The 17,598-nt window shown below is 38.1% G+C and overlaps 1 protein-coding gene across 4 annotated transcripts in view; it reads right to left on the bottom strand.

Annotated features, from left to right (window-relative positions):
- Positions 1-17,598, bottom strand: part of LOC124170494 (inhibitor of Bruton tyrosine kinase) — a 99,815-nt gene that overhangs the window by 46,220 nt on the left and 35,997 nt on the right. For 3 of the 4 annotated variants that reach the window (XM_046549246.1, XM_046549248.1, XM_046549247.1), the window contains 2 exons: positions 17,225-17,541; positions 3,198-3,400 (listed from right to left, as the gene is read on the bottom strand). In XM_046549246.1, the coding sequence (XP_046405202.1) occupies positions 3,198-3,400; positions 17,225-17,541 (520 nt within the window). The remainder of the gene's footprint in view (positions 1-3,197; positions 3,401-17,224; positions 17,542-17,598) is intronic. The other variant, XM_046549249.1, reaches the window with a different exon arrangement.

Genomic DNA, 17,598 nt, shown 5'->3' with positions numbered 1-17,598 from the left:
CCTTCACTTGCCAATGTCGAGCAGAGGAGACTGGTCGAGATAAACAATGTTGCTTACCAAGAGCTTTGTGTTTGTGATATCTTGCACAAAATTCACTGCATTCAAATGGCCTATCCCCATTGTTAAAAAAGAAGTCAGAGGAACTAGCTTTGAAACTTGGTCATGACCATTTTAGGGCAACAGATGGTTGGCTGTCCAGATGGAAGACCAGAAACGAAATAAAATTTATAATGGAGAAAAAAATAGTGCTGATTTTTCGAGTGCAGAGGAGCGGAAATTGAACAAACTGCCCAATTTACTCCAGAAATTTTCTGCTGAAGACATTTACAATGCCGATGAAACCGGACTGTATTACTGAGCAAGACCAAATGGCTCTCTTTGTTACAGTTATGTAGGACTAATGGGCTACAAAAAGGCGATGGATCACATCACTGTTTTGTGTTGTTCGAATATTTCGGGAACTGATAAAAAACTCTTCTGGTATTTGGGAAAAGTGCTAAGCCTCGATGCTTTAAAGTGTTTAGAATACACAATTCACCAGTGCAGTATCACACCAATAGCAATGCATGGATGACTGCGAGCCTCTTTACGCAATGGTTGACCACTTGGGATAAGGAATTATCAAGTACAAGAAGAATCTTTCTTGATTTTCATACTAATTGTACGGCGCATCCCAATAGCTCAAATGATTAAAAAAATATTCAGTTGGAATCCAAAACACAACGTCCTTGGAGCAACCAATGGATATGGGGATCATTAATAATTTGAAAACACTTTACCGTGGGAAATTAGTAGATTATATTCTAGAATCTATAGAAGACAACCTTCTGACATCGTCATCCACCACCAAAGAAGTAAGTTTAAAGGTGAAAATTCTGCAGGCGATAATGTTTCTAGTCAAACAATTCAAAATTGTTTTTATCATTGCGGGTTCAAACGTTCCAATATAGTCATCAACAATAGATAAGAAGGTGATCTCTAAGGCCTCAAGGTCAACTGGAAATGAATAAACTTCAATGGCCGTAACAGGGGACTTCAATCATCACAGGTATAAACAAAACCCTACGTTGGTATGCTGGAACGGGAAGATTTGCAGCAGTGACCAACCCCAGCCTCTCTACCGGGAACCCTCACAAACACTCGTTCAACTATGAAGGAACCTTCGCGATAGTTTTGGGAGGGCCTCGCTAAGGCTGCTTCCATTGAGTAAACTCACACCCAATCACTCGCTTAACTCCGAAGGAACCTTTGCGAGGGTTTTAGGGGGCCTCACTAAGGCTGCTTCAGTTCAGAAATCACACATGCACACAATCAATCACACACACACAACACTTACTCCGTGGGCTATACTCTGGGAATTGCTCGAAATCGAGCGATGGAACTGCCACCTGGATGGGAGAAGCGTACGGGTTTTGGAATCCAAGATTCCCTTCTCAATGCAACTGAGGATTAGAGCTTCACTTCCACAAAGGTTGAGTGATGTAAGTACAATAGACACCGCTTAATTGGGGCAGCCGCTTAATTGGGGCAAGGTGCGCCTATCCTGATGTGTCCCAATTAACCGGAATCTACTGTATTTGCAATTGACTACTAAATATGGTAAAACTTCATGATTTTCTAAAATAATTGTTATCAAATTTTGATATGAAAAATATATTTAATCATTTTAAAAGGTGTTTTTAATGAACTGATTTCACAATGTATACGATAAAACATAATATTGGATGAAAATGAGGCGTTTTATTCCAAAAAACATTTCAGGGGTCAAATGACCCCTAGGTAGTGTGAAACTCCCGTCCTCCTAGTGTTAAAATTGTGCTACATTTCCGCCAAATGTTTGACTGCTATTTTGTTGAGCTTATAAAGGAAGGCCAAGTACCCAAAGAACATTATTGCGTGATTATACATCCATAAAAATTTGGAGTAAAATTTTTGTGGGATTTGAACGCATTTGCGAAGATATATCAGCAGTCAATACATATTTCCAATTTATATTTTTTCTATGGTTTGTATGCATAAAAATAATTGAAAATGTTCCATGTTATTGAACAGAATTTTCTCACCGGAAATGAGTGTATGGCTGGCATTCATTTTGAATCACTTTGCGTGTCAAAGGACACGAAGCTTGTGAATTTGATACTCTTAGTGTTTTAGCTGGTAATGATTATCGCTTACAGTGCAGCCCCTAAGGGCTTTAGATCGGAATAAAAAATTCCTGCACTCCTCAGGTCAGCAAAGTCTGGTTGGAGAGGGACACAGAGGGAGATGGAGGGTGAGTAGATGGTGAAAGAGGCCATGGGGGTTTTTAGCTCCTTCCTCAAGCTAGAGTGGGGTAACACTCTCACAAAAAGGTAGGGAAGAATTTACAGGCTCAAATAATTACACCACAGCATAGTCATTGCACAGATATCGATTTTAAAGTCTATTTTAATTGCAAAAGGGAAGGTTGGATGCACAGGGCTACAGCAAGAAATCCTTAATGTAATCTCTCTACCTTGCTGAAATAGAATGAGAAAATCAACTTTTTACTATGCTTTTGAGGGCCTATTGCTACTAATAAAATACTTTCCCAAAATAAACTGATCCACGAATTTAGTGCATTCAACTTTGCACAAATCATCCTCGAACACAGAGCTGTCCCAGAAAATTTCTGTTCAAAGCAAGCAATTGGCAATGAAAACTGAGTCTGCAGAGCCACTTTCTGAGCATGTACAGAGCATCTATCTTGCACAACAAGCCCATATTTTAAAAACTAAAAGCTATCCATATTTTCTCCCAACTTTGTCCCCACACCCAAAGTAACATAATAGTTTACCAAGTATCATAAAATACAGAAATAAACTATCCATGCTCAGAGCCTTAGGCTGCCATGCGTGATACATATTATGAAAATAATCATAGGATAAAGGTAGGATACAGTTAATTCTTTTTGAGCAAATGTGGTCCCGTGGCTTGAGACACATGAGTAAAAGACATGAAGCTGGCCAGTGCAAAACCCATAAATGAAAGCTGGCCTGGCCTCCAACTAAGAACAAAATCTACATATTTTCTATTTATTACAAATTCATCCAACTACACACTGAAAATTTCATTCCTGTAGCATTATACCAAGGAATTTTTGTCAGTGAGTTAATGTGTTTTTTAAAAAACTAGTATATGCACAGTAATAATGAATTATTTCAATCAGAGGAACACACCTTCCTTCATAAGAATTGATTCTGCTTGCTGGAGGTACTTCCCTTCTGATGGCATCCCAAATGCTTCCAATATACTCTGCAGAGTAGTTAAGTCCGGATATTTACTAGGAACAGAGATAGGGCGCTGCAAAACTACTGGCCTAGTAGACCAATAGTATAACTGCAGATCATCAAAAAGTTCTGAGTCAATATCATCAAGTGCTCTGAAAAATGTATAGAGAGATTATATGAAGAGTATTCAAACTTGTTAAGTACTAACAAGCACTACAGATTAAGCCACCAAGCCTTACTCCTCATATTGGAGCATGAAGAGTTAAAATCTTTAAGGCTGTGTCTTTCCACAGGATAACATTAGCTAATTGTTTGAGAGAAGTACGTAAAATCATCTCAACTTTAACATAAAAAGTGTAGTAAAGTGACATACACAAGAAAAAAGAAATTTTATGATTTCTGTTATACTATGGGTGGATCATTGCTAAAGAAATAATATAACGTTAAAAGCATAGGTGTATTTTTTTATGAAAAACTAACATTCATACAATATATTGAAAAATTACCATCATCTCTATCACAATTTATGGGCTTAATTATGAGAAGTTGGTATGTTTTTCATGGCACCAAAGAAAAACTGCTGCTTTATAAAGGTTTAGTTCAAAGTAAACTTGAGTATGCAGCCATTGTGTGGGCACCTTATGCAAAACAACTATAGCAACATATAGGAGAGAATTCAGAAGCAATATCTTAGACTGCTTTTCTACAGAGAATATGGTCTAAGCCCTAACTATAAAATCAATATATCATGGATCAATTTGTTAAACTTTCATAGACAAAAAGAAAGAGGAAAGTTATGGGTCTTATATTTTTATATGATAATATAAATACAGGAAAATATTGTGCATTACTCAATAAATTGAATTTTTATGTCCTTATTAACCAAAGAAAGAAAGAAAAGATACTGCCACAATTCTCCTTTACTAAGAATGTGTAAAGAGCATAATGATGTTGGTCAGCATTTGGGTTTTTCAAAAGAAAGTTTAGTTTCAAATCAATGACAACTGACAACAAATCCTTATCACAGCAAATGTGAAAGACAATAAGTAAATGTACATCTTACAAGCATAAATGTTTTCCCAAAATATACTGGGAGAAATTTAAATAAATAAATGAATAAGGCAAGGAGGTATGAAATACCAGAACATAATAATTCCTGAAACTAGACAAGAAATCAAGCTTCACAAACTGATGGCAAACACCACTTTGAGAGGAAATATGCTCAACTATCCTTAGATTTCATGAAAATATAACTTTCATGCTCCAAGAAAATTCATCTTCAAGCTGCATACACTTTGTAAAGCTTCAAACTGTCGGTCTATCACTAACAATGCACGTGCAAGGAAAGTTGGTATTACTATTGGACTAAAATTGTAAAGTACAAAACATGAGACAGCTGCATAAACCAAAATCTCAGCACAGGAAAAAATAACAACATGGCTTTTCTACGTCAGTGTTGAAGCGAGGGAAGGATGCAATAGGGGGGCGTATTATAATATTAGCCTATTATAATAAAAGAAACCTAAAGAGTATGCCACCTTTGGTCAAAAGTCCCATAAAATCAGCCCTTCAAAGCAGAGTTAACCAATTGCAATGTGACACAAAACACATGAGACAAACAGGGAGGAGCACAATGATACGAGCGAAGAACACCAACGAAATTACACAAACAAAACTGGGATGTCCCATTTTGCAACTGATCTCCTTGAGGAAGGCAACCGAGCAGATTTCACCCCGGAGCTGCCACACACAGTGATAAAAGGACACAGCTGGATGTTCAAGAGATTTTAAAAATTGTAAAGAAGAAAGGACAGATTGCCAACGACCACTTTTTCCCTTTCCACTCCCCCTCCTACGCATTCCACAACCATACCAATCCCAATGATGTCCACGCATGCCTTGGTACTAACCCCTTTCCCACACCCCTCGCTTCAACACTAACCTCACCCTCCCAAACCCGTCCACCATAACCACTACCGGGTGGGGTTAAAACCAAGTAAGAAACAAGTCTCCTGTACCACTAGTCTTGAGAAATATACAGTGCATCGAAACTAGCAGACGGCAATAAAAGTGTGCTCATAGAAAAGCAAAGTTGTTATTTTTTCCTAACCTTATAATGGATTTCTACAAAGTAAAAACCTCAACCATTCAGAGCAAAATCTCAGCCATTATACTTCTCAATGTCATATTCTCAACACTTATATATTTTTAGACTAGACGATAGGTCATCTAGCAGGATTATTACAGATTAAACTAAAATGAGCCTCTGAGGAAATCCGTATCGTGAAAGTATTTACAAAAAAGTAAGCTTAGGAGTGTTCAAGCCAGACAATAGCATCAATATTCCCAAAAAACGAGCTCCAAAGAAAGTAAACATACCAAATGTTATTAGCACTCGCAGTAAAATTCACCCACCTAGTACATAAAAGCTTGGAAAAGAACCATCCGAAACTCAAACTACAAAATATGACATTGACCTCTTTATAGTTCATTACCATAGCATATAAAACAAGTGTGCCAAAATCGAGCATATTTTTCAGGATGCAGACATGGTCATGGGGACAGAGAGTTGATTTACAGAAGATATAAATGATAGCGAAGTTTTTCCTCCAGAATATGTATAAAATTTACAGATACGATTGACGCAATAGAACAGGTGGTGGAGTTTTTATGGCAGTTAAATCACACTTAGACAGCAACGCCCATGAAATAATTGACAATGAAATAGAAAACATATGGTGTACAACTAAACAACATAACAAATGGAGTATTCATGTTTGCTCTTTTTATAGCCCTCCGAACTCCGAAGTTGATACTATTTACCAATTAGAAAATCAAATATCCGCATTTACTCTGAGGGAGAGTAAAAGTGTAATAGTTATTGGGGGAAATTTTAATCTTCCATCTATAAATTGGGATACTTTAACTGTAACACCGAATTCAAGGAATAGAGTAATCAGCGAGATCTTACTCAACGAACTCGCAAATCACTCTCTCCTTAAAGGACATCATTTTGGAACTCTGGAGAACATTCAAAAGACTGTGAACAACCAGTTAAAAGCCATGTCATTTCAAGACTTCCAGTGCTGCTAGAGAGTGGGAACAATGACTCCACCAGTTTATATGTAGCTGCCTCAGGGAACTAGTTTGAAGGGGACAACATTATTGTTTGAAAAAAATAAAAACTTTACCTCGTAAAAAATCAGTCTCATTACTTTTCCAACATGCCTTGTATATTCCACAAAAATTGAAATGTGATGATAAAGAACCATGCTGGTACAACAACGATGTCAGAAGGGACCTTAGGAAACAGAGAAAACTATACAACATGGACAAAAAGTCCATTACGTTAGATCATAAATCGAAGGAACTTGAAGCAAAAGAGAGTTATGCTGCACAACGCTCAATAACAAAGAAATCAATGTGAACGGCACTGCAAAAGTTCAAGAAAAAATTACTTGGTGATTGATCGAAGAAAATTCTAAATCTTTCTGGTCAAATGCAAGAGAGCTTCAGGGAAAATCATTAACCGTAGATTCGTTATTTGACAAAGATGATAAACTTGTCTCCGAAAATATTTACAAAGCTAACACAATAAATTCCCACTTCAAAAGTGTATACACTACAGCCAATACCGAATTTAATTTAGACATCCCATGTACTGAGGAACCAATGGAAGAAATCTTTATACAACCTACCGGCCGGCCGGTGGCGCCGCGGTAAAGTCCCCGACTGCTAACCTAGAGGTCGGAGGTTCGAATCCCACCTGGGCGGTTTGACCACCATCCAGGGCATAGATGTACGTGATTGTCAAACACGTTAATTGTACGAGAGGACTATCTAGTCCTACATTCGCTTGTGAAATAAATACAATATTATTATTATTATTATTACTACAACGCGATGGGATAAACCACTTCAATCGTTAAAAAATTGTAAATCTCCGGATCCATAGGGAGTACACACACGTCCTCAAGGAGTTAGCTCCACAGATCGCACCTTACTTAGAGATTATATTTAAGAAGCCACCATCTGAAGGAAAGTTATCACTACACTGGAAAATTGCAAGCGTTACACCGATATTCAAACAGGGAAACAGACATGACCCAGGCGACCATCATCCAATATCTTTAACATCATTGAAAGATAATTGAGCATATCATCATTAGCAATACATATCATGACTTTCTTGGACACTCGTAACTTCCTCCATGGCTGTCAGTACTGATTCCAAAAAGGTTGATCATACGAAACACAGCTCGCGCTCTTTCTTCACAACGTTCTATGGGGAATCGAAAAGACAAGTTGATGCATTATTTCTAGATTTTAAAGCTTTCGACACGGTACCTCACAATGAACTTTTATACAAATTACAGTCACGCAGATTAAACGAAACAGTGGTAAACTGGATATGCGACTTTCTGAATGATCGTAAACAAAAAGTTCTCAATGGTATCAGCTCTGATGTAGTTAATGTGACTCAGGCGTTCCACAGGGAAGTGTAATCGGCCCCCGCTTGTTCATTATATACATTAATGACCCCTGCTCCCAAATTAACAGTAAAATACGTTTATTTGCAGACGACGCTATCTATCGCGAAATTAGTGATCACCCTGACTATGAAATTCTATCATTGAATTTAAGCAAAGCCCATTTGTGGAGCCAAGAGTGGGGACTCGAACTTAATCTGAGCAAATGCATGTCGGTGCATTTTTCGCAGAGTTTGTCCAACTTTAACCATGTTTATGGTGTGGATTGTATTAACATAAAGGCAACTGACGAAGTGAACTACCTAGGAGTTACGATAACCTCAATCCTCTAGTGGGGAACACATATAAGGTGTATTTGCGGCATAGCCCTGAAGAAATTGGGATTCATCAAGCATATTGTGGGAAGATTTTCAGATGAGAAAGTAAAAGAAAGATGCTATTTTGCACTTGCCCAACTGCACCTTGAATATGCAGCGAGCGTATAGGATCCGGTGCAGAAAGACTTAATCCGCGAACTGAACAAAATACAAAGGAAGGCTGCGTGGTTCCTCAAAAACCGCAACGTGCATACAGACAGCGTTACCCAGATGTTAAGCAAATTAGGCAGGGATCTGCCGAAGACTCGTAGGCTGCGCTCTAGTCTTAGATTGCTTGAACAATTCAGAATGGATATCTTTAAGAGTGACACAGAGAACATGATATTAGAGCCACACTATATTTCCAGATCCAACAGAAGGGATAAATTAATGGAGTTGTTTTGCCAACCGGTAGATATGAACCATAAAGGACTTTCATAAATGTTAGTTGTAATTTCCTTAGAGCACTTCCTTTTTATGCAAGAATGGCTGGTGTCCTAACACCCCCTGCACATGCCTTCTAGGCGGCTTGCGGGGTATCATGTAGATTTAGATTCGGTGGTCACAGAAATAACATTTATCTAAATCCACCCCCTGGGAACAATGCAATACAATTTCCTAAGTTTTTTTATGTTAAATATTTCCTAACCTTAATAAATGACTAACTGCTTGAGCAAAGCAATCTTTTCTATTTCTTTTTCATCAAAAGTATTGGCCACCATAAAACCACTGCTTCCGAGTCTTGGAAATCCAAAATACCACGGGGAGGCCCTCATTGGTGGGGCTTTTCAGTCCGCATTTAAGAATGCTGCTTCCGTGCACATTGTACCACCATTTCAGCAAGGATGAGTTTGCCCTTGGCAAAGAGAAAAGCATTGGAAAATATGGATGGGATTCACCCGTTAACGCCTAGCGGTACCATATGGTACCAGCCGGTAGTGCAATGCTAAACGTAACCTTTTTGTTACTTATTGTAATTTATTTGGGTTTTTGAGAGCCGTTTGAAAATTGAGAATTTTCAGCTATCTGAAAAAAACCGAATTTTTAGTGCAAGCATTTCGATTTTCTTTACTTGCGTCTTATGTACTCATAATACGAAGATGTTTTTATGCAATTATGATTGTTATAGCATGTACATTTCATATTAAGTATGGTGTCTTCATGTGAGCCTAATATTTGGGATGTTATGATGCAAAACATTTTGGTGGTACCATATGGTATCACTAGGCGCTTGCACTACTGTGTTCTGGCAGAAAGCATAAATACGAATATTTCTGTTGTTTTCGTTTTCTAACAGTTTTCTATTTCACAATTATTTATTTTTCATCGTTTATACTGTAAATTTGGCATTATGTAAATGTTATAACGTGTATAAAATGTGTACATAAGTTAATTTTTTTATTGTAAGGACGTCATCCAAGTACATAAGGCCCTAAATTGTCCGCATTTTTTTCAGAATCTCGTACCCTCACGAGGGCTCAAGGAGTGGGAGGTATGATTGCATACCTGAATCCTATTTAGAAAAACATGAATAGGAAGAGTATCCGTGTACTCATTTAGGAAGGGGGTATGATTGGGGAATAAGGGGGCTTGCTAAGGGGAAAATTCAATGAAGGCTGGTGGCAAGAGACGACCACGCGACAGGCATCACTTCGACAAGAGCAGCCTAATCCTTTAAATTATTTTTGTCTAACGCATCTTATCACTTCACAATCACACTCAGATACTTTGAACACTTTCATGTGCTAGTAAAACCGAAAAAACTTACACATACTGCTTATAATGTAGCATGTGCTGCTGCAAAGAGAGGATGAATTCCTTCTGACAGAGGAAAATTGAATAACGAGTGGACGCCAATTTCACTCGAATTTGAAGTTGTTGTTCGAAAAGGTGGACAATCGGCTCACTATCTCAAGAAATGTCTGAGAATTTTCAAAAGTGTAATGAAGCTGGACCAAGCCGTAAAGCACCCAAAAGGTATAAAAATAGGGAGGAAGGACGCGTTTTTGATAATGAAGAGATCGTAAAGCACGAAAGGATTTCTCGTAATCCTGATTACCAACTCACTGTTTCATGAAGCATCCCCAACCAGAATATTTCAACTGTTCTTTGACGAAAATGTCCTTATGCACTAAGCGTTAAGAGTCAAATAGGTGTGTACAATTCTGCAACTATTATGACCCAAATATAACACATGAGGTACTGAAAATATTTGTAGCAATTCTTTTTATAAGTTGGCATAAAACGACTCCCAGTAAAAGGCGCTATTGCGAGGCAACACTAAACGCCAGAAATTATCTTGTTTATAACACAATGAGACGTAACAGATTTCTACAACTTCGTAGGTTTATTCACTGCGGTGATTACACCGCTATGGATAAATCAGATAAGATGTGGAAAATGTGCCCTAGGCATGGCAAAAGAAAGATTCGGCGGATATTTCAGAGAAAAGCAGTCCTTGAGTTTCAATGAGTCGATAATGTTCTCTTTTGGAAGACATGGCTGTAAGCAATTCACGCGGGGGAGGCCAATTAGGTTTGGCTAGAAAGTGTGGTGCATCAAGAGCTCAGATAGCTACTTCGTAAAACTCAAGAATGTGAAAGCCTACGAAGAAGGAATTGAGAAAGAAGTGTGGTCCAACAAAATGGTCGTGGCCCATTTATACAGTAGATTCTAGATGCAATGACGCCCAACACATGGACGCTGATGCGGAAATCCTGAAAAAACATAACTCAGCTTGAGTTCCAATGGCCAGTAGCCCCTGATGGGTTCGACTGTCACAACCTACAAATAAAATCCAAGCCCAAGCAGGGACGGTGTGCTACTGAAAACTGAACCAGTAGAATAAGAACAGAATGCTTGAAATGCAATGCAGTGACTGCTTTGTTCATTTCCATGTGCGGCAACGACAGAGTGAAACACAAAAATCATGTTATTCTTGATTTCTACGTGAATTATACATAACTTATATTTTATATACACTAATATTTAATAATTAATTCAATATTATCGATATTTGAGCGTAATTTTGGATGAAAATGAATGCATTTTGCGGAAAATGATAAATATTGAACGTTTTTGGCTTAAAAATGTGATTTCCGAAAAGTTTTTCAAATTTCGATTTTTTGACCCCTTAAATGCCTAGCGGTACCATATGGTACCAGGCTGTATCTCGGTAACTATTAGTGCTAAAAGAATAAAATTTGCTCAGAATTTCATTCGTATTAAAACATATGATTACCACAAAAAATTAAAGAAACTAAAATTTACTCAGAATTTCATTCGTATTAAAACATATGATTACCACAAAAATCGCAGAAACTTTTTAATTTAGGCATTACCGGGTTAACTTGACAAAAGCATGAGAGACCAGTGTATACCTTTCCGGTGCAAGTGAAGGAGAAACTTAGGCAAAGACTGCTAGAGAGCATGTGCATTGGGCAGTAATTTAGGACGAATAAAATTAGAATACATGAAAACAATTTCCCTAAAACATCAATTCAAACTAATAAAAAAGTTAATAACTAGTCAGCTTAACATAGTGCCGGCATATGGCCAAATAATGATCCACAGCAGAAAATATTCTGACTAAATAAGAAAACATTCAATTTGAAACAATAGCAAAATATACACTTGGTTTTTTTTTGTGGGAATTTTTAAATTGTTTTGTATTTCTTTACCCTACTGGATTGTTTTCTTGGCATTGATTACTGATTGATTACTGGGCAACCAGCCTTTTTTCTATGTTTTCATGTTTTGAGGTTATGCTATGTTTTTTGTATGCTAAAAAAATCCATTTCCCATTACCATTTATTTTTCAGATAGACACAATGCATAGAGTTAGTGACCAGCTGAAGGCTCAATCACCAAAAGCTTGCAAGATGGCAGAAATTAAATACCCCTTATTAACAAAAGTCTTATAATTAAAACAGAATAAAATAAGATAGGAAAGAATTCGCAGATAGTAAGTTAAAATTTCTAGTGTAAGTCTGCAGCTTTTGAAGCATTTCATTTTAACTGGGTAGTCTCAGAGATTTTTTTGTGTGTTATGTAGAGGACCGTTATTTAGATGTACAGCTTACAACTGAATGAATTTGTGAATTGTTGGTACTCTTTGTGCGTGTCTGATTTCTTGGATAGGAATGAGTCAAGACATTGGCGGATACAGATGGGGGGGCGCCTCTATTGCCTAACACTGCAGAACCACAATTTTAACTTTTTTATATCATAAAATGGCATTGTCCTGTATTTTTACATAATCACTTTAATTAAAACCTTCTTAAGCTTTGCATGTGACTTGATTATTCAAGTTTAGTTAATTATTCAAAGTTTAAGAAGGCTTACTCAGGTTACTCAATGTATCTTCTGCACCCCCCCCCCCCCTTGAGTTTTTTCTGTATCCACTACCGAGTCATGATTGGTTTGTGATGAAGGGCAAAGTTTCATTTTGGCACTGTTCAAGGTATTTTCTGTTCTGCTTTCTGTAGGGAAGAATTTTCGATTACTTTTCACCTGTAAAGCAGCTATTGCTTAACTATTAATTTGTAAAGAGTAACTTTGTCTCGCTGCGAGATGAGCGAATGAGAGTTAATTAATGGTGCCAGGGCGGCTCTTGCTGCATTGACTGATTTTAATGCTTGCTGTACGTGTACTTTCCATGCATGTTTCTGGCCGAAGTGTGTCCCTAAGAATTTGTTTGCAGAATTTCTCATTTTCCTCCCAAAAGCAATGACCTTTCTCTTGGTGGTGTAAATCACTACTTTGGAAGCTATAGTCCACTTATCAAAAAGAGAAAGATGGTTTCGTAAGTTACTCATGGTGTAGTTGCCATGCCTTGATTGAGCCACAATTGCAGCATCTCCAACAAACATGAAAGTTAGGGTTTGTGGAGAAGAAGGAGGATGAGAGACATGTAGATCGAAGAGAGTGGGAGACAAAATGGCGCCTTGAAGGAGTCCACAGTTCGTCTCTCTTGCAAATTAAAGCAATCCACCGTTGGTGACACCACTAGGAAAACTCGCAAACTCTCTCGCAAAGGAAACTCATGATGAGTTTCGAGGTGGGAAGTTACCCCTGCAAAATTTCAAAATAAGGTCTTTGTGCCACACTTGGTCGAAGAAAGGCCTTGGCAACATCAAGGTAAACCACAGCCGTATACAATCGGCATTGAAAACCCTGGGAAATGTATTCGGCTAGTCTTAGGGTTTGGATCATCATGAAGAGACCTTCAAATAATCCCATTTGCTCGGGCAGAGTAAGTCAGTTGTCCGTAAGTAAGTGCCTCGACATTTTTTTGGCTTTTTTGTGGAGTTCGGAAAGGCTTGAGAGGAGAGATATATATCTACCTTGGAGTGAAATACACGGATCTTTTTCGGGTTTGGGAATGAGGAATAATTTTGCAATTTTCCATTGAGATGGAAAGGGAAAGGCAACAAGGCCACTGTAAAACAGATACGTGAGGTGCAGGACTAAAGGTTGGGTAGAGAAAAGGAGTACTCTGAAATATGATTTGATGCTTTCCCGGCACATTATGTGGGTAAACTGTTCTTGGGATTAACACTGGGTTAACCTCTTAAGAGGTACATCTGGAAAAGTTCCGGGCCTTGCCCCAGTGCCCAAAACGCTCTACCCCGGAAGATTTCTGAGGTAAACTTGGAATCTAGTTTGTTCACTCCCAAAACCTTTCCAGGGCAATGGTACTGAAAAGGAGTACTCTGAAATATGATTTGATGCTTTCCCGGCACATTATGTGGGTAAACTGTTCTTGGGATTAACACTGGGTTAACCTCTTAAGAGGTACATCTGGAAAAGTTCCGGGCCTTGCCCCAGTGCCCAAAACGCTCTACCCCGGAAGATTTCTGAGGTAAACTTGGAATCTAGTTTGTTCACTCCCAAAACCTTTCCAGGGCAATGGTACTACTATGCTCGCAGTTTATATGTTGCCCATTAGATGTCTCACTCTTATTAAGAAGCTTATAACCCCCTAGTGGAGTTTTAGGGTATTCTTTAGTGATACGTATAGTATGGTGTGCGGTGTTACCCTGTGCGATGGCCAAAAGTAAAGCAAAGAAACTTTGCATTGATGAAATTTGTTCCTTCTTAGAAAGAGAAGATCACTCAAAAAGTGAATATGGCCCATCTGAAAGTGAATCTGGCCTAGAGTGTAGCAGCAGCGATGATTGCAAATCATGTGAGGAACTATCTGATGCGGAGAGTCCAGAAATTTTGCCGCAAAATGTTTCCCCAGATACACAAGAACATCATTTCCAGTGGACTCAATATGACATTGACCAAAATGACGGGTATGGGGAACCAATATTTACTGGTGTTGCAAGTGTTTGTGTTCCACTCAGTCCAGATGTTTCTCCTCTGTAATGCTTCAAACTTTTTTTCACTGATGATTTTGTGCACCATTTTGTAGTCAAGCAAATAGATATGCCAACAAGTGCTGTGAGGATGCTCTTAATTCAGGCGTTGGTTCCAATGCGAGGATAAGGTAGTGGCATGATGTACAGTGCAACCTCGATATAACGACACCCCACGGTGCACTAATAAACACTCGCTATAGCGAATTGTCGCTTTACCGGAGGTGGAGCAAATAATAGCCAATATACCTGTTGCAAACAGATATACAGGACAGGAGTGGTGCGGCGACAGATAAACATCTATCCGATAAACGTAAGCATAAATCCAGACGAAAGGCGATGTTTTTTTGCATCACTAAATTTCCTTACTCAAATAACGACTAACTATTCAAACAATTTATAAGCGCCGCACTGAATAAAAATCATGCAAAGCATTGTTTCATCGATCATTACATTTATCGAACGACAGTTTACCACATAAATTTGAGACTGAGCACTCCATTAACTTCATTTCTAACAGATCGCTAGCAATTACAGAGGTTAAGGAGCCTTGATGAAAGTCTTCCGGCGGTGAAAGCCTCGCTATGGCGAGAGCCAACACCGAAAGGGTCTCGTAAAAACGAATTTTTTAACACGCTTATTATAGGGTCAATTGACATTGCATCGGCTATCTCTCGTAATAGCGGGGGTGTCGCTATAGCCCGTACTCGCTTTAACGAGGTTCCACTGTATGTGACAATGAAATTAGACTTTTTATTGCATCGATTTTGGCAATGGGTGTTATTAGAAAGCCCTAACTGAAGCTATATTGGACCAGAGACTACATACTTCAGACTCCTATTTTTTACAAAACTTTTCCTCTGAAAAGATTTAAGTTGATACTGCGTTACCTGCACTTTGTCAATGATGAAGATGCAGACAACACTGATCGTCTCAGGAAAATTAGGCCACTGCTAGAAATGCTCTGAATATCTTTTAGGAAAACCTATACGCCGGAACAAAATATTTCGGTAGATGAAAGCCTTATGATATTCAAAGGAAGGTTACTAATGAAACAATATATTCCTCTAAAGGGATCAAGGTTTGGTACAAAAATATTTTTTATTTGTGAATCTCAATCAGGATATGCCTGGGACTTTTTCATTTACACTTGTCAAGGGGAAGAAAGGCCGGGTGATGAAAGTGCTTTGCAGAAACTAATAAGGCATTCTTCTGTTACTAAACTTGTGATGTGTCCACAACTTATAGCAAAAGGATATGTTATATTCATGGACTGGTGGTTCTCAAGACCACATCTATTCCAAGAGCTGCAATCTCATGGTTGCGGAGCCTGTGGAACAGTTGACTTGCGATGGAAGGAAATGCCGAAAGAACTGCAGACAGCAAAATTGAAGAAAGGTGACATACTTTGTCACACATCAGGAGTTTATTCTGTAATAAAATGGCGTAACGAAAAAGATGTGACAATGTTACCCTCGTATCACAGGGGAAAAATATGCAAGACAGAAAAACCAACAAAGCAGTGAAGAAACCAGACGCCACGATAGAGTATAATGCTAATATGGGAGGAATGGATCAATTGGACCAAAAAATAAAACCGTACAAGTGCCTCAGAAATAGTGCCCGATGGTATGGCTGTTCTTCCATTTGATGGACATTAATATGGTAAATGCTCATATTGTGTATGGAAAAAGTGGCAGAGAAAAATACACTCTTTTACAGTTTAGACATGAAGTCATTCATGGACTTTTACAGAAGTATGCCATAAAAAGAAAGGTGGTCAAAGGAGGAAGACCCCCAAAAACTGACCCACCTGTTTGTCTACTGAGAGACATTTCCCAATGCATATCCCAGCCACAGAAAAGAAGAAATTTCCCACTAGAGTGTGCCGAGTTTATCCCGGTGAATATATAAAGAAACTAGGTGGGAATGCAAACAGTGCGGGAATATTACATTACATCCTGAAAACTGCTTTGACATTTATAACACAAAGAAAAAGTACTAGATTTTGTTTATAATAGCAATAGTATTATTTTTTTAAATTTGGTATGCTTATATTAATTCATATCATGGGTCACAGTATGATCTGAATTAATGAAATAAATACCTGCAATGTGTTTATTGCATTATTAAATATGTTTTTGCATGACTTATTTACTTTTTCAATCCATTTTTAAACAAACCATTTTAAAAACCCGCCCTGGGGGTATAACTTGGGGAAAATTTAGACACCACTGAAGGGGTTAATTCCAAGAACAGTTTACCCACAAGGAGTACTCTGTTTGAAATATCGTCCAGACTGGCTGCCTTCTTTGGATTCAAATATTTTAAATAAAGTCGTAACTCCGTCTCAGTCACAGGAGTAAGAGGCGAAGCTGGGAGATTTTCAAGCGCCTTAAAGACTCACTCTCACTCATTGTCAGTCTGTTTCCAGTTGTCTTTCAAAGTTATGGTGGCCTGAAAGGCATGAATGGTAGGATGGTGTAGGAACAACCCCCTTGTATGACAACCAAACTCTGGATGGGAAAGGAGTAACAATGCCAATACATACGTACATATTAATGCTGACGGGGAAATTTGACCATTAAGAAAATTCTAATGACGGGATCAAGCTTTTGAAGACCAGAGAACAGATAAGCATGTAAAGCATTATACAAGATAAAAAAATAAAAGCATGCTTGAGACAGCCGCTTTTTAAATGAATTTACCATATTTGACACAATGAATATACAGAAGGTAGAAGGCATTGCACCCTAATTCCTTACCTGCATTCCAGCAGAGCTGGTAGATTTGCACACACATACTCCATACAATACTGTTTCAATTTCCCCGCATTGTATGTGTCAGACATCTGGTAGAATTCAGAAACATTTTTCAATGTTATATGATTGACTAGCAATATTTCACAACTTTCTTTGAGCCCTTCAAGAAGAATTTGATCTGAAGTGATTAGGACACTCCATATATATGCCAAATCATCTGATTTATTCAAAGCAGGAACATTATTTTGGTATAAAAATAATATTATGGCTTGCATTACTTGATGAGTAAACGGAAGAGTAATGTTTTTCAGCCCAGTGCACTGAAAAGGAAAAAAGAGAACTGAGGAAACTGCCATTTCAACTCTAACTGATATGAT

This window comes from Ischnura elegans, chromosome X (genome assembly GCF_921293095.1).
Source record: "Ischnura elegans chromosome X, ioIscEleg1.1, whole genome shotgun sequence".
Classification (NCBI taxonomy): Eukaryota; Metazoa; Arthropoda; class Insecta; order Odonata; family Coenagrionidae; genus Ischnura; species Ischnura elegans.
Note: the sequence above shows the minus strand (reverse complement) of the source record. Positions and strands in the feature narration are given on the sequence as shown.